This window comes from Asterias amurensis, chromosome 12 (assembly GCF_032118995.1).
Source record: "Asterias amurensis chromosome 12, ASM3211899v1".
In the NCBI taxonomy this organism is placed as follows: Eukaryota; Metazoa; Echinodermata; class Asteroidea; order Forcipulatida; family Asteriidae; genus Asterias; species Asterias amurensis.
In genome coordinates this window covers 16,263,703-16,280,348 of record NC_092659.1, presented here as the reverse complement: position 1 = coordinate 16,280,348, position 16,646 = coordinate 16,263,703, and the positions used below count along the sequence as shown (strand labels likewise).

General features: G+C 41.0%; 1 protein-coding gene across 1 annotated transcript in view; it reads right to left on the bottom strand.

The window, feature by feature from the left end:
• Nucleotides 1-2,670: 2,670 nt before the first annotated feature.
• LOC139944822 (structural maintenance of chromosomes protein 4-like) overlaps nt 2,671-16,646 on the bottom strand; it is a 28,131-nt gene continuing 14,155 nt past the window's right edge. The window contains exons 13-25 of the mRNA XM_071941937.1: nt 16,179-16,340; nt 15,355-15,395; nt 14,675-14,862; nt 13,897-14,129; nt 12,971-13,094; nt 12,075-12,264; nt 10,982-11,099; nt 10,438-10,507; nt 8,338-8,468; nt 7,386-7,565; nt 6,585-6,817; nt 6,079-6,262; nt 2,671-5,374 (exon numbers count right to left, since the gene is read on the bottom strand). Of these exons, the coding sequence (XP_071798038.1) occupies nt 5,156-5,374; nt 6,079-6,262; nt 6,585-6,817; nt 7,386-7,565; nt 8,338-8,468; nt 10,438-10,507; nt 10,982-11,099; nt 12,075-12,264; nt 12,971-13,094; nt 13,897-14,129; nt 14,675-14,862; nt 15,355-15,395; nt 16,179-16,340 (2,073 nt within the window). The 3' untranslated portion in view covers nt 2,671-5,155. The remainder of the gene's footprint in view (nt 5,375-6,078; nt 6,263-6,584; nt 6,818-7,385; nt 7,566-8,337; nt 8,469-10,437; nt 10,508-10,981; nt 11,100-12,074; nt 12,265-12,970; nt 13,095-13,896; nt 14,130-14,674; nt 14,863-15,354; nt 15,396-16,178; nt 16,341-16,646) is intronic.

Genomic DNA, 16,646 nt, shown 5'->3' with positions numbered 1-16,646 from the left:
ACTAAATGGTTTCAAAGTCTGTACCTTGATGAGTAGGCCTACAGTCTGCTGTGGATAAAAATACAATTGTATCTGTGCTTGAACTTTGAATACCCTCACAGAGTTTACATGTATTGTGCGTGAACTGTCCGATGGCCGAAAACAAAAGACAAAAAGGTTTCAAGGCTGTGGTGTTTGACAGCTCAACAAATCCAAATCAAAAGTTTACATGACTCTGTACTTCAGGATAAAGTACATCCTGTTTTTCTGCTAACGGTCCACCAAGAGTCAAAAATAGTGTCATGTTTCCTGATTTTAAAGCAGTAAACAAGGCCAGCAACATTGATATTGCATAATAAACTGTGAGGGGTTTCCATGACATAAAGGCAATGTCCTCCCTTAACAGTGGTCCGCTGGCTAAATGCTAGTTGAAACAACTGAGAACTGACTCAGAGCCGCTAGGCTACCCCTGTTGTATAGTAGCAAGACATATGTTCTACATGTAATAATTACAAAAGCGAAGGTCGTGGTTTTGAATGGATTTGCCCATCGGGTTACATGTAGCTAGGTGTCTTAGTGGTAAATTCTGCTCTAGACAAGCCTGGCAAAGGTCATGGCTCGAATCCCAGCTAAGTGATATTCATAATGCGTCTTTTCACCAGGCTAGCTTGATGGTCTAGTGGTAGGATATCTGGTCTAGACTAGCATAGCAGAGGTCATGGGTTCGAATCCCACTTGAGTTATGTTTGAACTGCCTCCATTCACAGGCTAGCTAGGTGGTCAAGTGGTTTGACATCCACTCTAGCGTTAACAATACATGTACCAGTTTGAATCCCACCTGAGTGATATTTGGTTGCCTCTAGCGACCAGGCTACCTCATTGGTCTGGCACAACACTGCTGATACAGCAAGGCAAAGGCCATGGGTACAAGTCCCACCCGAGTGATTTTCCAGTGGGTTAGCCCCTTGTTTTTCTCGATGAGGAAAAACATGTTTCATAATGATTCCCTACTGGTCAAGGTTGGAAACAATGGCTGCATATACTTATGAATAAGTCAACACCCTCGTTATTTTTTTAACCAGAGTCAAAGGTCATCAGAGGATTACAATAACAGGATATGTAGGTAAAGAAATCTGCATTAAAAACATGATCAGGTGTCGGACATGTGTGAACTGGCGGCCACAACACAAATCAGATGTTTTTAACTTTGAGTATAAGACAGCCTCGGTAATACGTTAAAGGCACTGGAAACTATTGGTTATTACTCAAAATAATTGTTAGCATAACAACTTACTTGGTAACAAGCAATGGAGAGCTGTTGGTAGTATAAAATATTGTGAGAAACGGCTCCCTCTCTGAAGTAACAGAATTTTTGAGAGAATGGTAGTTTCCAACTCGAACTGTATAAGACTTCAGGCCTGACGCCTTTATTAGGCATCTGAAAGCACGCAAATCTGTGCAATAAGGGTTGTTTTTCTGCTCATTATTCTCTTGCAACTTCAATGACCAATCGAGTCAAATTTTTCACAAACTTTGTTATTTTTATGCATAGGTTGGGATACATCAAGTGAGAAGAGTGGTCTTGACAATTACTAAAGGCGTCCAGTGCCTTTAAGCAACAGCCACCAATTCCAATCGGACCTCATAACGAAAAACAAACTGTACATGTATGTCTTGCTTTCGCAACACTATCTTCCTTTGCATTGTATCCAAATATCCAAATCTGAAATAGATAGCGGCGCCGACAACAATACATTTCCATCTTATCTAACAGTACACTTACAGTCATCAGTGTCTGTTGGGTCTTATTTTTTATTTTCAATTGTCTAAAAGTGCACTCCACTTAAAATTGTGATCAATGCACAACTTTGGGGGTGTGTTTGGGAGAGGGGACACTAAAAAAAAAGGGAGAAGAACTTTCTGATTTTTAACAATTTTCCTCCTGACTTGTGCAATGGATTATGCCCAAATTTTCACAGGATTGTTTTTTCATGTATAATGGTTGATCACACAAAATATGAACAATGTCTGTAACTGTTTTTTTTTTTTTTTTTTTTTTTTTTTTGGGGGGGGGGGGGAATCTTGTAAGACCGCATGGCTTGTAGTCTATAATATTTACTGGACCAGAGTGTTGTGTACGAGACCAGAACTTATATGAGAAGGCAAAATGCCTAGACAGTTTAACAATTGAACTGTACCAATAGTGTCCACTGCCTTTAACAATTGAACTGTTTGAATTAGCAAAATAAAAAAAAACCAAAACCCACATTGCCTGCTTCAGCGCTGCAAAGAGAGACCACCATGGCTAGATATGAGGACGTACACAAGGTATATATGCGTTGAGCCACAATTTTAATTTGAGGACGTAAATGTTCAAAAATTGATGGCAACAGCCTAGATAAATCTTATTTACCTGTGAGATTGTAGGAAATCCTTGGGAAAATATTCAATAGTTTGAAAGATATCGTCTATGAATTTTTTTTCCGTTTTCAGACGATATTTTGATTAATTCAAAACCAACATCGATATTGGCGATATTGATTACAATATCGTATCAGGACGATCATCGTCATATCGTCCAGGCTTAGTCAGCAGAATTATTTACCTTACTAAAAGTCAAAACACAAGACCGCTGGACTTGTCCGGTCCCGAGTTTATTGGCCCGATGCTAAATTCACTGGCTTTGTGCCTGCGGTCCAGTGTCAAATTCGAGCCCTGTAATACCCTTAAAACAGCTTTCCCTTCAATTTACACTTTGTAGTAATAGCAAAGTCTTATAAAGCGCACACGTATATCTACCAAACAAGGTACTCAAGGCGCGTGAAGAATGTAATTAAATGCACAACATGAAGCATCTTCTACACCAAAAGGGATCAGTTATTTATTACTGTCTACCAAGTATAGCATTTATTTACAATGTCTCTTAACAGTCAACCTATACAACGTGAAAAGAAACTCACTCAAAATTGAAAATAAGTATATATATAGGCCCAGTATTCTTCCACAGCAAAACTTGCTTACAGCATCTTCACTGCTTAGCGTGGAATTCTGTGCTTACCGTGCATAGAATCACTTTAACCGATTGCTGTAAATGCATAATTCTAACAGCTGGGTTAAATTGTGGTTTGATCTACACTTTTAAAGCCAATTATTTACAGATATTTACAGAGAAAACTTCCATGGACAACTTAATTTGTAAGATCATGATTCATTAATAGCTCATAACAACTCAACCTTTTAACACTGGCCATTTGCTCCTTACCAATGCTGGTAATAAAACACCCACGGTCCAAAGAGGGAGTTTTTTTGACAAGTTGTTTTCTTAATCTTTTTAAGTAAAACAACCTTATACTGTTATATATTGGTCTGCAGTTAATTGTATTAATAATGATGTTTTTTCAAGTTGAATTTTTAAAGTTGTTGTCATCTTGTGTTGCTGATCTGTTCATTTTGTTTTCCGAGTGGATCTTACATGTCCATTCAGGCAATGGGGCCCACTTTAAGCTTGGGCGATACCGATTTATTTTATTCACGATATATCAACGACAATATATCGCGATATTCGATATAATCGCGATTAATTAAATTTGACAAACTCAAATTTTCTTCAAACTCCCAGTGAAAGTTGTAGAAGAGACAGTCATAGCATAAGAGATGTGTTCTAATGACCTATTCTTCTGGTTTTACTCCAAACCTATGGGGTGCAAGATGTCTCAGCTAGGAAATACATCCCGATATTGCAATTAAAACCAAATCGATCCGATATCAAAATCGTTTCCAAATTAGTATCGCGATATTCGATAATATCGTGGTATCGCCCAAGCTTAGCCCACTTAGTTTGGGCCCATTTAGTTTGGCCAGCACAAACTCACCGGTCATTCATTGGTTGATTTTGGATCACCTACAACACCTACATGGATACAAGTATGTCCGCATTTTGCAACAACCTTAAAATGCCGAGTACTAATCTTACTAGTAGGCCATGTCATAATTTTAAATCTACATGCTTGAGAAATGGAAGACAATTATGTACATTTTTTTTTAACAGGAATCCAAAAAGTACTGCATTTACAGTGCTTCTAGACAGCGGTTTAAGGAAAAACTCAAAACAAATACTCTTTAACCTCGATGCGAAATTTACATCTATTGAATCGCTGCTAAAATATAGGATTTAAACTGCCTCTAGCCACTAGGCTAACTGGGTGGTCGAGTGGCAAGTCCTCCACTCTTGCATGGCAAACATGAGTTTGAATCCCGGCTGAGTGATGTAGATCTTTTTTAAACATTGGACTCAGGAAGATACTGAGTATACAGTGCTTTACACACATCAATGTATGGGTAAAACCAAATCATAACATAATATTAAAGTCATAATATCTAAATGTATTTACAAAAATCTTAGTCTGTTAAAAAGCGATCTCCATATTTATAAGGACTTTCTCTTTTTCCTTATATAAAATATCTTCACACAACCCTTTTACCCAAATACCCGTCATGGATTTTTCTTAAAAATAAATCATGCCGTCGGATTTGTGTTGTCTTGTCGTTTGTAGGTACACACCAGGACAGAAAACTTTTTGTGTAACCTTATGAACTGTGGTGAAACAAATCCAAATTGAATTGGAAGGGCAGCATAACACAAGGTCAAGATTTCCTCTGCGTTAAAAAATTGTTGATGCACTGCTTTAAAACCTTGTCTGCTGCCACCTTGTGGCCATTCGAAGAAACGAATCAATACCAAACGAAGTCTGAACATCTGACGTCACACTTCGAGGCGTGTTAGTTCACCAGCGATATGCCTTTTAGCCTACAAGGTACATCCATAATCACCTTTGACCTCCCATTCACTTCAAATGGCCTTCAGGGTCCTGGAGATTCGCAGTTGAATCTGACATACACCTGTACATGTTTATACAGATAAAGCCAATACCAGGCCTGGAAATTCATTTTTTTTTTTTAGAGGGCAAGGCCATTTCCATTTTGGAAGGGGCACTTCCATTGGGAAATCTTAAAATCTATGAGAACATTTTGAAGGGGCACCAAGGCCAAGACAAGGGCAACAGAGATCATGGCCTCTGTGTATTTCCACGCCTGCAATACCTGTTTTTATCCTCGTGAATAAGGACAGGGGGACCAGTATAATAAAAGGAACGTGCCCACCTTAGCTTGAAATGTCTCAGCAGACGAGTGGCTGTTGCAGTGGCTGTTGGGACATCTGTTGCTGCTGCTGCGGTTGCTGTTCAGTCAATGGTTGCTGTGCAGCGAGTTTCCTTGGGTTGATGGACACCGTCTTGGAGCAGTTATCCGTCTTGTAGATGCCTACCAGTCGGTCGGCGAGCTCGAACATGTTGTTGCGGAGCGAGATGACAATGAACTGAGCATTCTTGGTGCGCTCCTGGAAAAGTTAATAAAAATAATAATGATTTTTGGGGTTGAACAAAGAATTGACTAGAGTGGGATTCGAACCAACGACCTCTGGATTAATGGCTGCTGTTTATATTGATAAAAATAATAATATTAGTGGCTTCTTGGGATGTGTCGGGGTGTCGTGGTCGAGCAAATAAGAGCACCGAACACTAGCTCTGGTGTTTCTGTTCAGCAGAGTGTGGGTTTGAGTTCCGGTCGTGACACTTGTGTCCCTGAGCAAGACACTTAACTATAATTGCTTCTCCCAAACCTAGGGGTGAATGGGTACCTGTGAGGGCAGAGAGGGTTCTTGTGGTTGGTTTAGCTTGGTGCGCTACATATTTGGCAGCACAGGCTGTATACTCCCCAGCGAGCTGTGATGGTTTAAGGAATGAACTAAATGACCAAGTGACCTGCCGTCGATTTCACCAAACTCTTCCTAACTTAGGATTAATCTTAGGACTTTAGGACGAGTTGAGTTCCGTATCAAAATTTGTAGGAAGCATTGAACCCATCCTAAGTTAGGACGGGTTACTCGTCCTAACTCGAGTTAGGATTAATCCTAGAGTTTCGTGAAATCGGCTGCAGAGGTATTAATGTTGGAAGCACTTTGAGTGGAGATGCCCTTTTGGTGTATGAAGTGCTAAATAAAAGCTGATTATCATTAATTGAAATTGGTGGAGGGTCCCTTACTTTGATGTAATGCCCGACGATGGAGACATTCTTGAAGTCCAGTGCAGCATCAATCTCGTCCATCACATAGAGGGGGTTCGGTTTGAACTGATGCAGGGCAAAGACTAGAGACAATGAACTCAGAGTCTTCTCTCCGCCGGACAAATTACAAATATTCTTCCAGCTCTTCTTGGGCGGACGAACACTAGAAAAAAACAATAAAGGAGAGGGAGGCGTTAATGGGATGCGTTGGGCAGGGCTTAAGGCCGAGTCACTCTGCAGCAACAACGAAGTTGGTATCGATCAAGACGCAAAGAGAACGCATTCTACTGGTTGAATGAGCATGGGCGTATTCTACGTGGAGCAACTCGACCAATAGAATGTGTTCTTTTTAAGTCAGGATCGTTTTTGTATTCATTATCGCCACTAAAACCTGTGCAACTTACTTCTTCCTGTTCAGAGATTAAATAATAAAACAAAATTTTAAGGCGAGGGTTTCAGAAAGCTGATAAGAAAAAAACATCTACCTGAAGACGATTCCTTCTGAGAATGGATCCAAGCTGTCGACAAGCTCCAACTCTGCGTCTCCGCCGAGCGTAATCATCTGGTACATCTCCTTCAAGTAGTCGTTGATGGAACCGAAGCCTTTCATGAACATATCCAGACGCTGTTTGCGCATGTCCTCCAGGGAACGGCGCTGGCTGTTGCGCGTCTCAGTCAGCTTGTCGTATTCACCTACCCTCGCGAGGTACGTCTCTTCCTGCGAGGAATAAACCATGGGGATAAGTACCTCTAAAACATGAGGCTCGCTACCAGGAAACTATAAAGTAAAACCCACAATGGGAAATTGATGTGTCCCTTCAAGAGCGTCGCTCAAGGCATGTAATACCGCTCATCACTAACCCCTGGTAGGGATGTACTGACAAACAATGCTGACTGGCTCCCAAAAGTGACTACTTTTGAGCTCTCTAGAGGTTAAAAGCTTGTACGATGATTGTAGGATGCTTATTATGTGCATGTCAAAATGCAAGTATTTTGATGCGACTAAAAAAAAGCAACTACAATAGTCACCCTGTAGTTAGACACTTCCTAGACCAAAGAAGAATGAGAGGGGGTCAGTTGCTATGACTTTATGCCCTGATTTGTGGATCGGCTACATGCTTTGCCCAATTAAAAGTTGCAATATACTGGCACATTTTAGTCAACCACTACAGGGGTAAGGAGTGAGCAGCACGTGCTGGGGAAAAAAATAAATAAAAATAGACAGGCGAGATCAGTCACCCCTGTGAACGAGGTTGTTCACAACTCTGTTGTATATCCAGTTTTACCTTTTTCTTGAACTGTTGTATAGCGGCCAGGTTTGGGTTCATCTTTCCAAGTTGTTCTTCACACACTGTGATCTCATACTGTACTTCTTCAGAGTCCACATTGGCTAGCTGCTCCTCAGTCAATTCCTCCAGGGTTTCGGGATTGTCTCGATCGATGATGTGCAGCTCCAACTTACCAAGCTGCAAGAAAATAAATGTGAACATTTAAGGGCTGTGTACATGTGCAAAAACCTACTTGGTATTAAACGAGCAACAAAGAGCTGTTGATAGTTTAGAACATTGTGAGAAATGACTGCCTCTGAAGTAGAGTAGTTTTTGAGAAAGTGGTACTTTCTCACTAAAATATTAAAAAAAGACTTCAGCTGAAGCCTCTTAGTTCTACCTGAAAGCCCACAAATTTGTATAACAATGACTTTTTTCTTTCACCATTTTCTTGCAACTTTGACCAATGTCTTGTGTTAGCTTCGCGCAAAGGGGTGGATTTCACGATGAGTTAAGACTAGTCTTATGTCGAGTTAGGACAAGTTACTGGTCCCATTTGAGGAATAGCCTCAAGTTGTTCCTATCTCAAAGCTCCCATTCATTTCCTATGTGCTCCTGTTGTGTCCAAATCTCCCTTGCCTCCAGAATGTAGCTGTTTTGTTTTTAAATTTGCTTTGGTTAGGTTTTTAATTTTGTGTCACTAAATTCCCCCCCCCCCCTGTTAGAGCTGTTTCCCAATTCCTGTTTGTCTGTTTAACTCAAGTAATATTTTTAATCTTGTATTTAACATATAAACTTATACCTATATATTTTTGAGGAAATTTTATTGTTAACCAAATGCCATTAGTCTTTGACTTTTTATTTGGTGTTGTATTTTTATATGAAAATTAACCCAATTTTGAATTGAATTGAAATCTCGTAAGACTAGTCCTAAGTCTTTGTGAAATCGAGCCCTGATGTTTCTCCTCACCTCTTTCTTCCAGTGTTTGCCTTTCTGTTGGTTCTCTTTCACCAGATTCTCCCACTTCTCCAGCTCATGTTTGACCTCCACCTGTTTGCTCTTAATTTCCGCTTCCTGCTGCTGGAGCTTGGATAACTCCACTGTCAAAAAGGAACAACAAATTATCATTCAATACAAGGAAAACATTAACCCTCTCACAGTATGACCATTCAAAGGTCACGGTTTGACCTCCACCTGTTTACTCTTGATCTCTGCTTCCTACTGCTGGAGCTTAGATAACTCCACTGTCAAGATGGTTTACAAAAACATTGATCAATACAACAGGCCTCAAATTTCCCGATTTTTAGGGCAAGGCCACTTTGGCCTTGAATTTGTCAAATTTTGAAAGGGCACCAAGGCCATGAGGTAGGGCACCAAGGCCAACTTAAAATTTAAAAAAGGGCATCAAGGCCATAAAAAATAAAGATCATGAAACAATTTCTGTTAAGGTCCATGAAGGCTATTTTAATCAACCATTTCATTACTTTTGCTTTCCTTTAACCAAAAACTACAAGTTGTTTTAAATGTATTTAATTTTATTGATTAATGGGAAGTAAAAGTATGCATCAATTTTTTGTTGCGATGGCCAGACGTAAACAATGAACTGTCCCTTAACTGTGTGCAGCGGAGTTTTTGTTGCGATGGCCGGACGTAAATAATGTAGAGCGGAGATTTATTCAACGGACATACATGTACATGTACCTTTCATGTACATGTACATGATGCGTGATTTACGTAACATGGCCCACGTGCACAAACATGTACGAGTACCAGTGAACAAGCACAATACCAGTGGAATAGGCGAACGCCCAACCTCGAATGAAACCGAAATTGTGATTAGCTGGTACCCATCATGGACAACCATGCGTGGGTACGCGTGTTGCAAGATGAGTACCAGTGCGATTGTTCTCAAATGGTCGTTGCAAGTACATCCGGCCCGTGTATAAACTTCGAGTACACAATGTGTATGGATGCACGTCTGTCGTTCGTTCTGCATCGTGCACACACATGCACTGCATGCTGCCGTCCGTTTCAATTCCGTGTGATGAGCATTCAACCAACTGCGCTCTGTGCGTGTATTAACATAGAATGTAAGTGTTTGATATTATGTGCACACAGACGGACGGTATCAAAACGTAAATTTTGATCTCAAAAAGGGAACGTGGCCGCGAAAACATCAAATTTTCTCGGGGCACCACGGCCAGTTAGAAGGGCACCGGCGGCCATGGCCGTCGTGGCCGCCGGGAAATTTGAGGCCTGATACAAGTAAGACATTAACCCTCTCACAGTCCAGCCATTCAAAGTGCACGGTCAACCCTCCCCGAGTCATGACATACAAATGCAGGCCTGTGTATGCTTCGTTTTTGAAAGGGCAAGGGCACCAAGGCATTTTCAATTTGGTAAAGGGCACCCTATGAGGAAATTGTAAGTTTCTACTCGAGTATTTCAAAGGCAATGACCAGGGGGCATGGAGGCAATCACCTCCGTGAAGTATCAGGCATGACATTTTAACATCGTTCAATACAATTAAGATAATAACCCTCTCCGAGTGTGACCATCCAATTGAGCCTGGGCGACTAGTGCCAAAGTCGCGACTATTGATTGCTGAGTCGCACCATGACTGTAGGGTGTCGTGGCCGAGTGGATAAGAACACCGAACTCAAGCTCTGGTGTTTCTGTTCAGCAGAGTGTGGGTTCGAATCCCGGTCGTGACACTTGTGTCCCTGAGCAAGACACTTAACTATAATTGCTTCTCTCCACCCAGGGGTAAATGGGTACCTGTGAGGGCAGAGATGGTTCTTGTGATTGATTTAGCCGAGTAGCGCATATTAATGTTGTACAAGGCTGTATACTCCCCACCAGGGAGCTGAGATGGTTTAAGGAGTGATTTAAGGCCCAGTGACCAGGGGTATTAATGTGAAGCGCTTTGGGACGCCCTCCAGGTGTGAAAAGTGATATATAAAAACGGGTTATTATTATTATTATTATGACTAACATTTTTCAACTACTCGGTTAATCGTGCGGCCACAGCTAATACAAAATAATAAGCTTGGACGGACATCCACTTACCCTTGCTTTGTTCCAGTTGTCCTTCCATATCCTTCATTTGCATCTCGGCCTCTCGGAAAGCCTCCAAAACCTGAACAGAACAAACATAATCAAAATTTAAGATCCAATGAATAAAAAAAAGAAAAAATACAAATTCGGAGGAACGAAATGTCTGACAATCATTCTAAGCCTTAACTGATAAAACTGTTTATTTATTTATTGAATATATCTTGCGGAGGTGCTGTAGTTTTTCAAAATTGAGTTAAACAAAAGTAACTTTTGCCTCAGTGAGATGAACATTTTAGCATGCATAATGGATTTACATGAACTCTCCTTACAACATTGCTCTGGGATGTTCACTTGTTTTCTCAAAAACTTGACGACTAATGAAGCTGACACTTCAACAGGTAAATTATAACACATGCATCTTCATTCACAGTGAGTAGGGATTCATGTCATCGCAAAACACTTGATCTACAAAAGCTATACAAATTCTAAACATGTATTAAACTTTGTCGTTAGGAGTTTTATTTTCTGCGAGATGGATTCCTCGGAAGTAACTTACGCTGGTGGCATCATCTTCTAGACGTTTGAATTCCACCTCGATCTTCTTCACAGCTTCGGAGTTCTCCTTCTCTTCCTTTTCCATGTTCTCAACACTTTCTTGCCCTCGTTTGATATTCCTGAAGAAACAACAGTCGACAAAACTCAGTCTTAACTCAAGCATGATGCAGAAATTCTCACACATGAGAATAACTTGAGTTCAATTTTACAAGCACCCTATTATTATCTTGAAGATTTCACTTTAAAGCATAATCAGTAAGAACAATCCTTTTACTTATTGAACTTCCTTTCATTTAATTCAAAACACATTGAAATCCGTCAATAAATGTCCTGAAGTTCTTGGTCTTTGCTTCCCTAGTGTGTTCTGTAAACCCAAACACAACCATATGGTGCTCTGTAGGTGTTTGGCATTTCGAGTCTTTCCACTCCAACTTGAAGTTATTGCATAATAGAAATACCGTCGTTGGAAAGATCTGATCTTTCTCTTCCAATGATGGCAAGCTTGGGTATAAAATAATTATTTGAATTTGGGGGGCTAATCATCCTTACTCGCAGCTAAGAGCTGAATTGCAAAGGACGCGGCTACCTTTAGCTGCCAGCCACATCAACCCATTATGACAACAGAGTACAGCCAAGATCAAAAGTGTTTCATTTTTTCTGAGGGAGGAAAACCGGATGGTCTGGAAAACCCTTGTAGCACAGCAGAGAACCAACGCACAACTCAACTCACATATGGCCCTGGCTGGGAATCAAACCGGGGTCACCTTGGTGAGAGGCAGGCGCTTTACGCACAAGCCAACCATGCCACCATGTATAGAGGTTTAGAATAAAGAAAAGTACAACTTCTTAACAAATGGCCTTTGTGCTGAGGCTTGAGTTTTGTTCTCATCTTTTGGTTATCTTGGGCGACTCAAGTTGCCGTTGGGGCTACCCCCCTTTACAGTCCATACGGATATAGGCTTGGGTATCATCCATCAGAAGCCTGGCTGGTAGAGCAGAAAGCACTACCTCCCCAACTTACTGTTTGGAAATAAATGTGAGTTTTGATTTGCGTTGAGTTGAAGTGGTTTATTGGCGAATTAAGTTCAGCTAACCTTTTTGCATTCTTGATGGCTACTTTGGCCTTGTTGATTGCTGTGGTCGTCTCGTCAATCTCCTTAGTGACCTTGTCCAGCCTAGCCTGCTGTACCTTCATCTTACTGCTACCAATCTCCATAATCTTATCATGTAGCGCTTTGACCTCTGCTTCGACCTTGGCAGCCGCTTCCGCCACCTTGTTGTACTCTACCATTGAAAGGAAATCACAGGTTAGATTACAAGAATGTCTGGTGCGATGAGGAATGGGTAGCCTTAAAGACAGTGGACACTAGTGGTACTTGTCAAAGACCAGTCTTCTCAATTGGTGTATTTCAACATATGCATAAAATAATAAACCTGTGAAAATTTGAGCTCGATTGGTCGCCGGAGATGCAATATAACTATGAAAGAAAAAAACACCCTTGTCACACGAAGTTGTGTGCTTTTAGATGCTTGATTTTGAGACGTCAAATTCTAAACTTGAGGTCTCGAAATCAAATTCGTGGAAAATTACTTCTTTCTCGAAAACTATGTCACTTCAGAGGGAGCTGTTTCTCACGCTGTTTTATACTATCAACCTCTCCCTATAACTGGTAACCAAGAAAGGTTTTATGCTGATAGTTATTTTGAATAATTACCAATAGTGTCCACTGGCTTTAAAGGAACACGTTGCCTTGGCGGAGTTGGTCTATAAAAAGCGTTTGTAACCGTTTGTTATAAAATGCATATTTTTGCAAACATTTTCTTTACCAGACTGAATTCTCTGGGAATCTTTGGGTTTATGAATTAGCCTACTCAGCAGGTTTGTCTGCAGGTGAACAAATATAAGTAGCCGGAATAGTCAAAGTAACCAGGACCCAGTAGCCGGTGAAATTGCTGGCAGCTGGATTTTTTTAGACAACACTGAACCTACCTTTTGTGAACTTTGCTGCATTTTTCTCAAGAGCAGCCATGTCGATGTTCTTGCCCGAGTCACGGAACTCAATCTCGAGTTCTTTGATCTGCTCCCGAAGAGAAACTTCTTGCTCGGATTTTGCCTACGAGAAAGGAAGAAGAAACAGACAAAAAAGGTGAAAAGAAGAACTGTTTTTGATCTATGAGAAGAGAAGCAGGGAATTTTTGTTTTCTGAGTGAACAAATTAAAGAATGTGAGGTCTTGGGATTTTCATTTGAGGAATCCAGTCCAATCTGGCAGTCCATTGCCTGGCGTGTTTTGGCCGAGGGGTCAAGTCAGTGGACTAGAGCTCTGGTGTTTTAGTCAGCAGAGTGTGGGTTTGAGTCCTGTTACAACCACGAGCGTTCGTGTTATAGCGAATTTATCTTCCAGTCTCACGTGCAACGCACAGAACATTATTTCGCGACAAACAGCATGCACGCCCACAAAGTTTAGAATGTAAATTTGCACTGTCCGTCCAGGAGCGTGACGCATTGACACTCACAATACGCACTGTGCAATACAAAAAAACTGGAAGTAGTATATAGGTTTTTATACCACCCTCCACTTCGAGCATCTGATTGTTGGATTAGCGTGTACTGGAAGTTAATACGGAAATACATATTTTCGTGGAAATATGGAAAATATAGCGCGTCTGCGTCCCATATCCAACTCGGCCTTCGGCCTCGTTGTAAATGGGACGAAGAAACCACGAGCCTGTGTGTGATAACGTATTTATCTTCAAGGAAACTTGGCGCGTGACAGAACACACAATACGCATGGTAGTGATATTAGCCGTGCAATACAGGTTTTTATCACCACTCCATTCTGCGAATCTGATTGGAGGATTGACACTCACAATTAGCGTGGATTAGCGTGTACTTGAAGATAAATATTATTATTACCTTAATATCCATATGATGTTTCTTCAGGGTCAGCTTGGTCTCATTCAGCTGTTTCTCCAACTCATGGGTGCTTTGTTCCAGCTCACGGAGTCTCTCGCGATGCTCGGCGGTGCCGGTACGCTTCGTCTCCAGCTCTCGCTCCATGGCCTTCAACTGTTGAGGGGTGACGTCGACGACGACAGCGCAACCCATTCTCCCCTTGGAGACTTGCTTACCACCTCCGCTCATTGTTCCTTAAGAAGGAATGGGATAGGGAGTTTTAAAAACTTATAGAAATTTTTGGGGCGGCTAATCATACTCTACAAAATTGTATATGGCAAAAAATATATAACTACAACGCCAAACATCCAAGAGAATTGAGACATTTAAGCGGATGCAACCTATCAATATATAGCCATTCTGATATAGCGCATATCACTGTGAGGTCCCTATGCGCTTCCAGTATTTTCCTACGTGGTATGTGGAGCTACGTGTAGAAGTGTGAAACCTATTCTTTTACATAGCACCATGTAATGGTTTGTTAGGTGGCGCAATATGCAGCCAATCAAACCAGGAACACCGGGGCGAACCCCATCATCTCCTAGCAGACAGGACCAACAGACGGCTTTACATCCCACCTCAAGGATGAAGCAATAATGGTTAAGTGTCTTGTATAAGGACATAGGCGTCACGATCAGGATTCAAACACACACTCTGGTGATCAGAAACACGGAGCTTGAGTGCGGTGTTCTTATCTGCTCCGCCACGACAAGCCACGCCAACTTGGCCTTAGTTTTACCTGTAGCCTCGATGAGCTGTCCGTTTAGAGTAACTACACGATGGCGTTTGCTTCCCTGGAGACCGATCCTGGTGGCTTGATCGAGGTCCTTAGCGACGAGGGTGTTCCCCAAGGCGTAGTAGAAGGAACCGGCATACTTAGCGTCTTTCATACGGACCAAGTCGTACAGACGAGGGACGTTCTCCGGACTGAGTAGGGAAAACAAAATAGTTGATAATTAGTTGTAAGTTTATATTATTTCAAGCACACTTGAATCCTCAATTCTGATTGGTAGATTTTTTGCAACAAGGAGTGTGGTATTCAATTCAACTTGATTAAGCTCGTCATTTATTTCCATCATAGATCTTTTCGCAAATGGTCAGTACGCACGGGTTAGGCTTGGAATGAGGTGCATGCTGGTCTAGCTAGCTATCAATAGCGAGACCAGCATTCACCTTCCAGTTAGCTTGCGCAATGTGTATTTGCGAGAAGGTCTATGCAAAATGTACATGTCTACAAGTAATATGTACAAAGAAGGTGTATTCAACAAAGATATACATGTACCTGTATTCAACAAAGATATACATGTACAAAGAACTAAAGTTTATGTCAAAATTGTCTAGCTGGCAAAGCTTGCTGGTAAAAAACAAAAAAACAAACAAAATGTAGAAAATAATGAAAATGTAGAAAATAAAACTTACGAATTAAATTTTGCTTGTGCATTCCTGGCACGCTCAACCATCTGAAAAAATAATTAGTCAAGTTGTCAAATAAAAGAGATTATTATAATAAATAATAAGTTCAACATAAGTGCAACAGGTTTGGACACAATGTGGACTAGTTCTTTCTCCTTTTGGAGTGTGAATTACTCCTTTCAAGACAATCTTAAGGCTTCCAAGAAGACATTGTGAGAGAATTCTGAAATTAGGAAAAATCCTTAAAATCACACAGGGGTCTTGCATGCAAGGTTTTAGCCAGGATTTTGTAAAAAGGTGTAAAAATTTGCTGGAAATTTTAAAACTTGGTGTCCAAATTGTTCACTTACAATACAGGTAAATGACAGATGAAACAGGGTGTCCAAATTTAAAACAGGGTGTTCAAAGGACACATACACCCCTCTGGCTAACTCTATGCTTAATAATATAACATCGAAGTCTTATAATAAAGCGCACGTATCTACCAAACAAGGTACTCAAGGTGCTGAGTATATACAAACTTTCAGAAAGATAGGTGAATTCTGAGACCCAATTATGTAGCACCTTATAAGGGTTTACAAGGTGCTACGGCGCATACAGCAGCCACAGCCAGGAACACCAGGGCAACCCCTTCTCTTTTCGTAACACAACACATGGAACCAGTGGCTTTACGTCCCATCCTACACAAAGCAATGGTTTAGTGTCTTGTTTAAGGACACAAGTGTCACGGCTGGGGATTCCAACCCACACTCTGATGACCAGAAACACCAGAGTTTGAATTCAGTGCTCTTAACGGCTCGACCAGGACACTTCCACATGCTTGCACGTACCTTGTCCATAGCTATAAATGTCGCAACACCAACGTTGTTATCACGAAGGAACTTGACACATTTCTCTGCCGTCTCGATGTTGTCGACCACGATGTTATCCAAGGCGCCACATGCTGTGGATATGGCTACGTCATACTTCTCATCAATAGCTCCTAAATCGCCCTAAAAATAACAACAAATTTTGCCAAACAAAATAACTTTTTGGAACATTCTCAAACATCAACATTGATTTTGCCAAGACAATTTAAAGGAACACGTTGCCTTGGATCGGGCGAGTTGGTCTATGAAAAGTGTTTGTAACCGTTTGTTATGAAATGCATATGGTTAAAAAGATGTTTAAAAGTAGAATATAAAGATCCAGACATACGCCGTCAACTAACACGGCATGTCAATTTGAGGGGCAAAATTTCAAGATAAAACAGTATGCTCTGCTTAAAAGCAAGGGACCAGTTACAATGACAAGTCCCT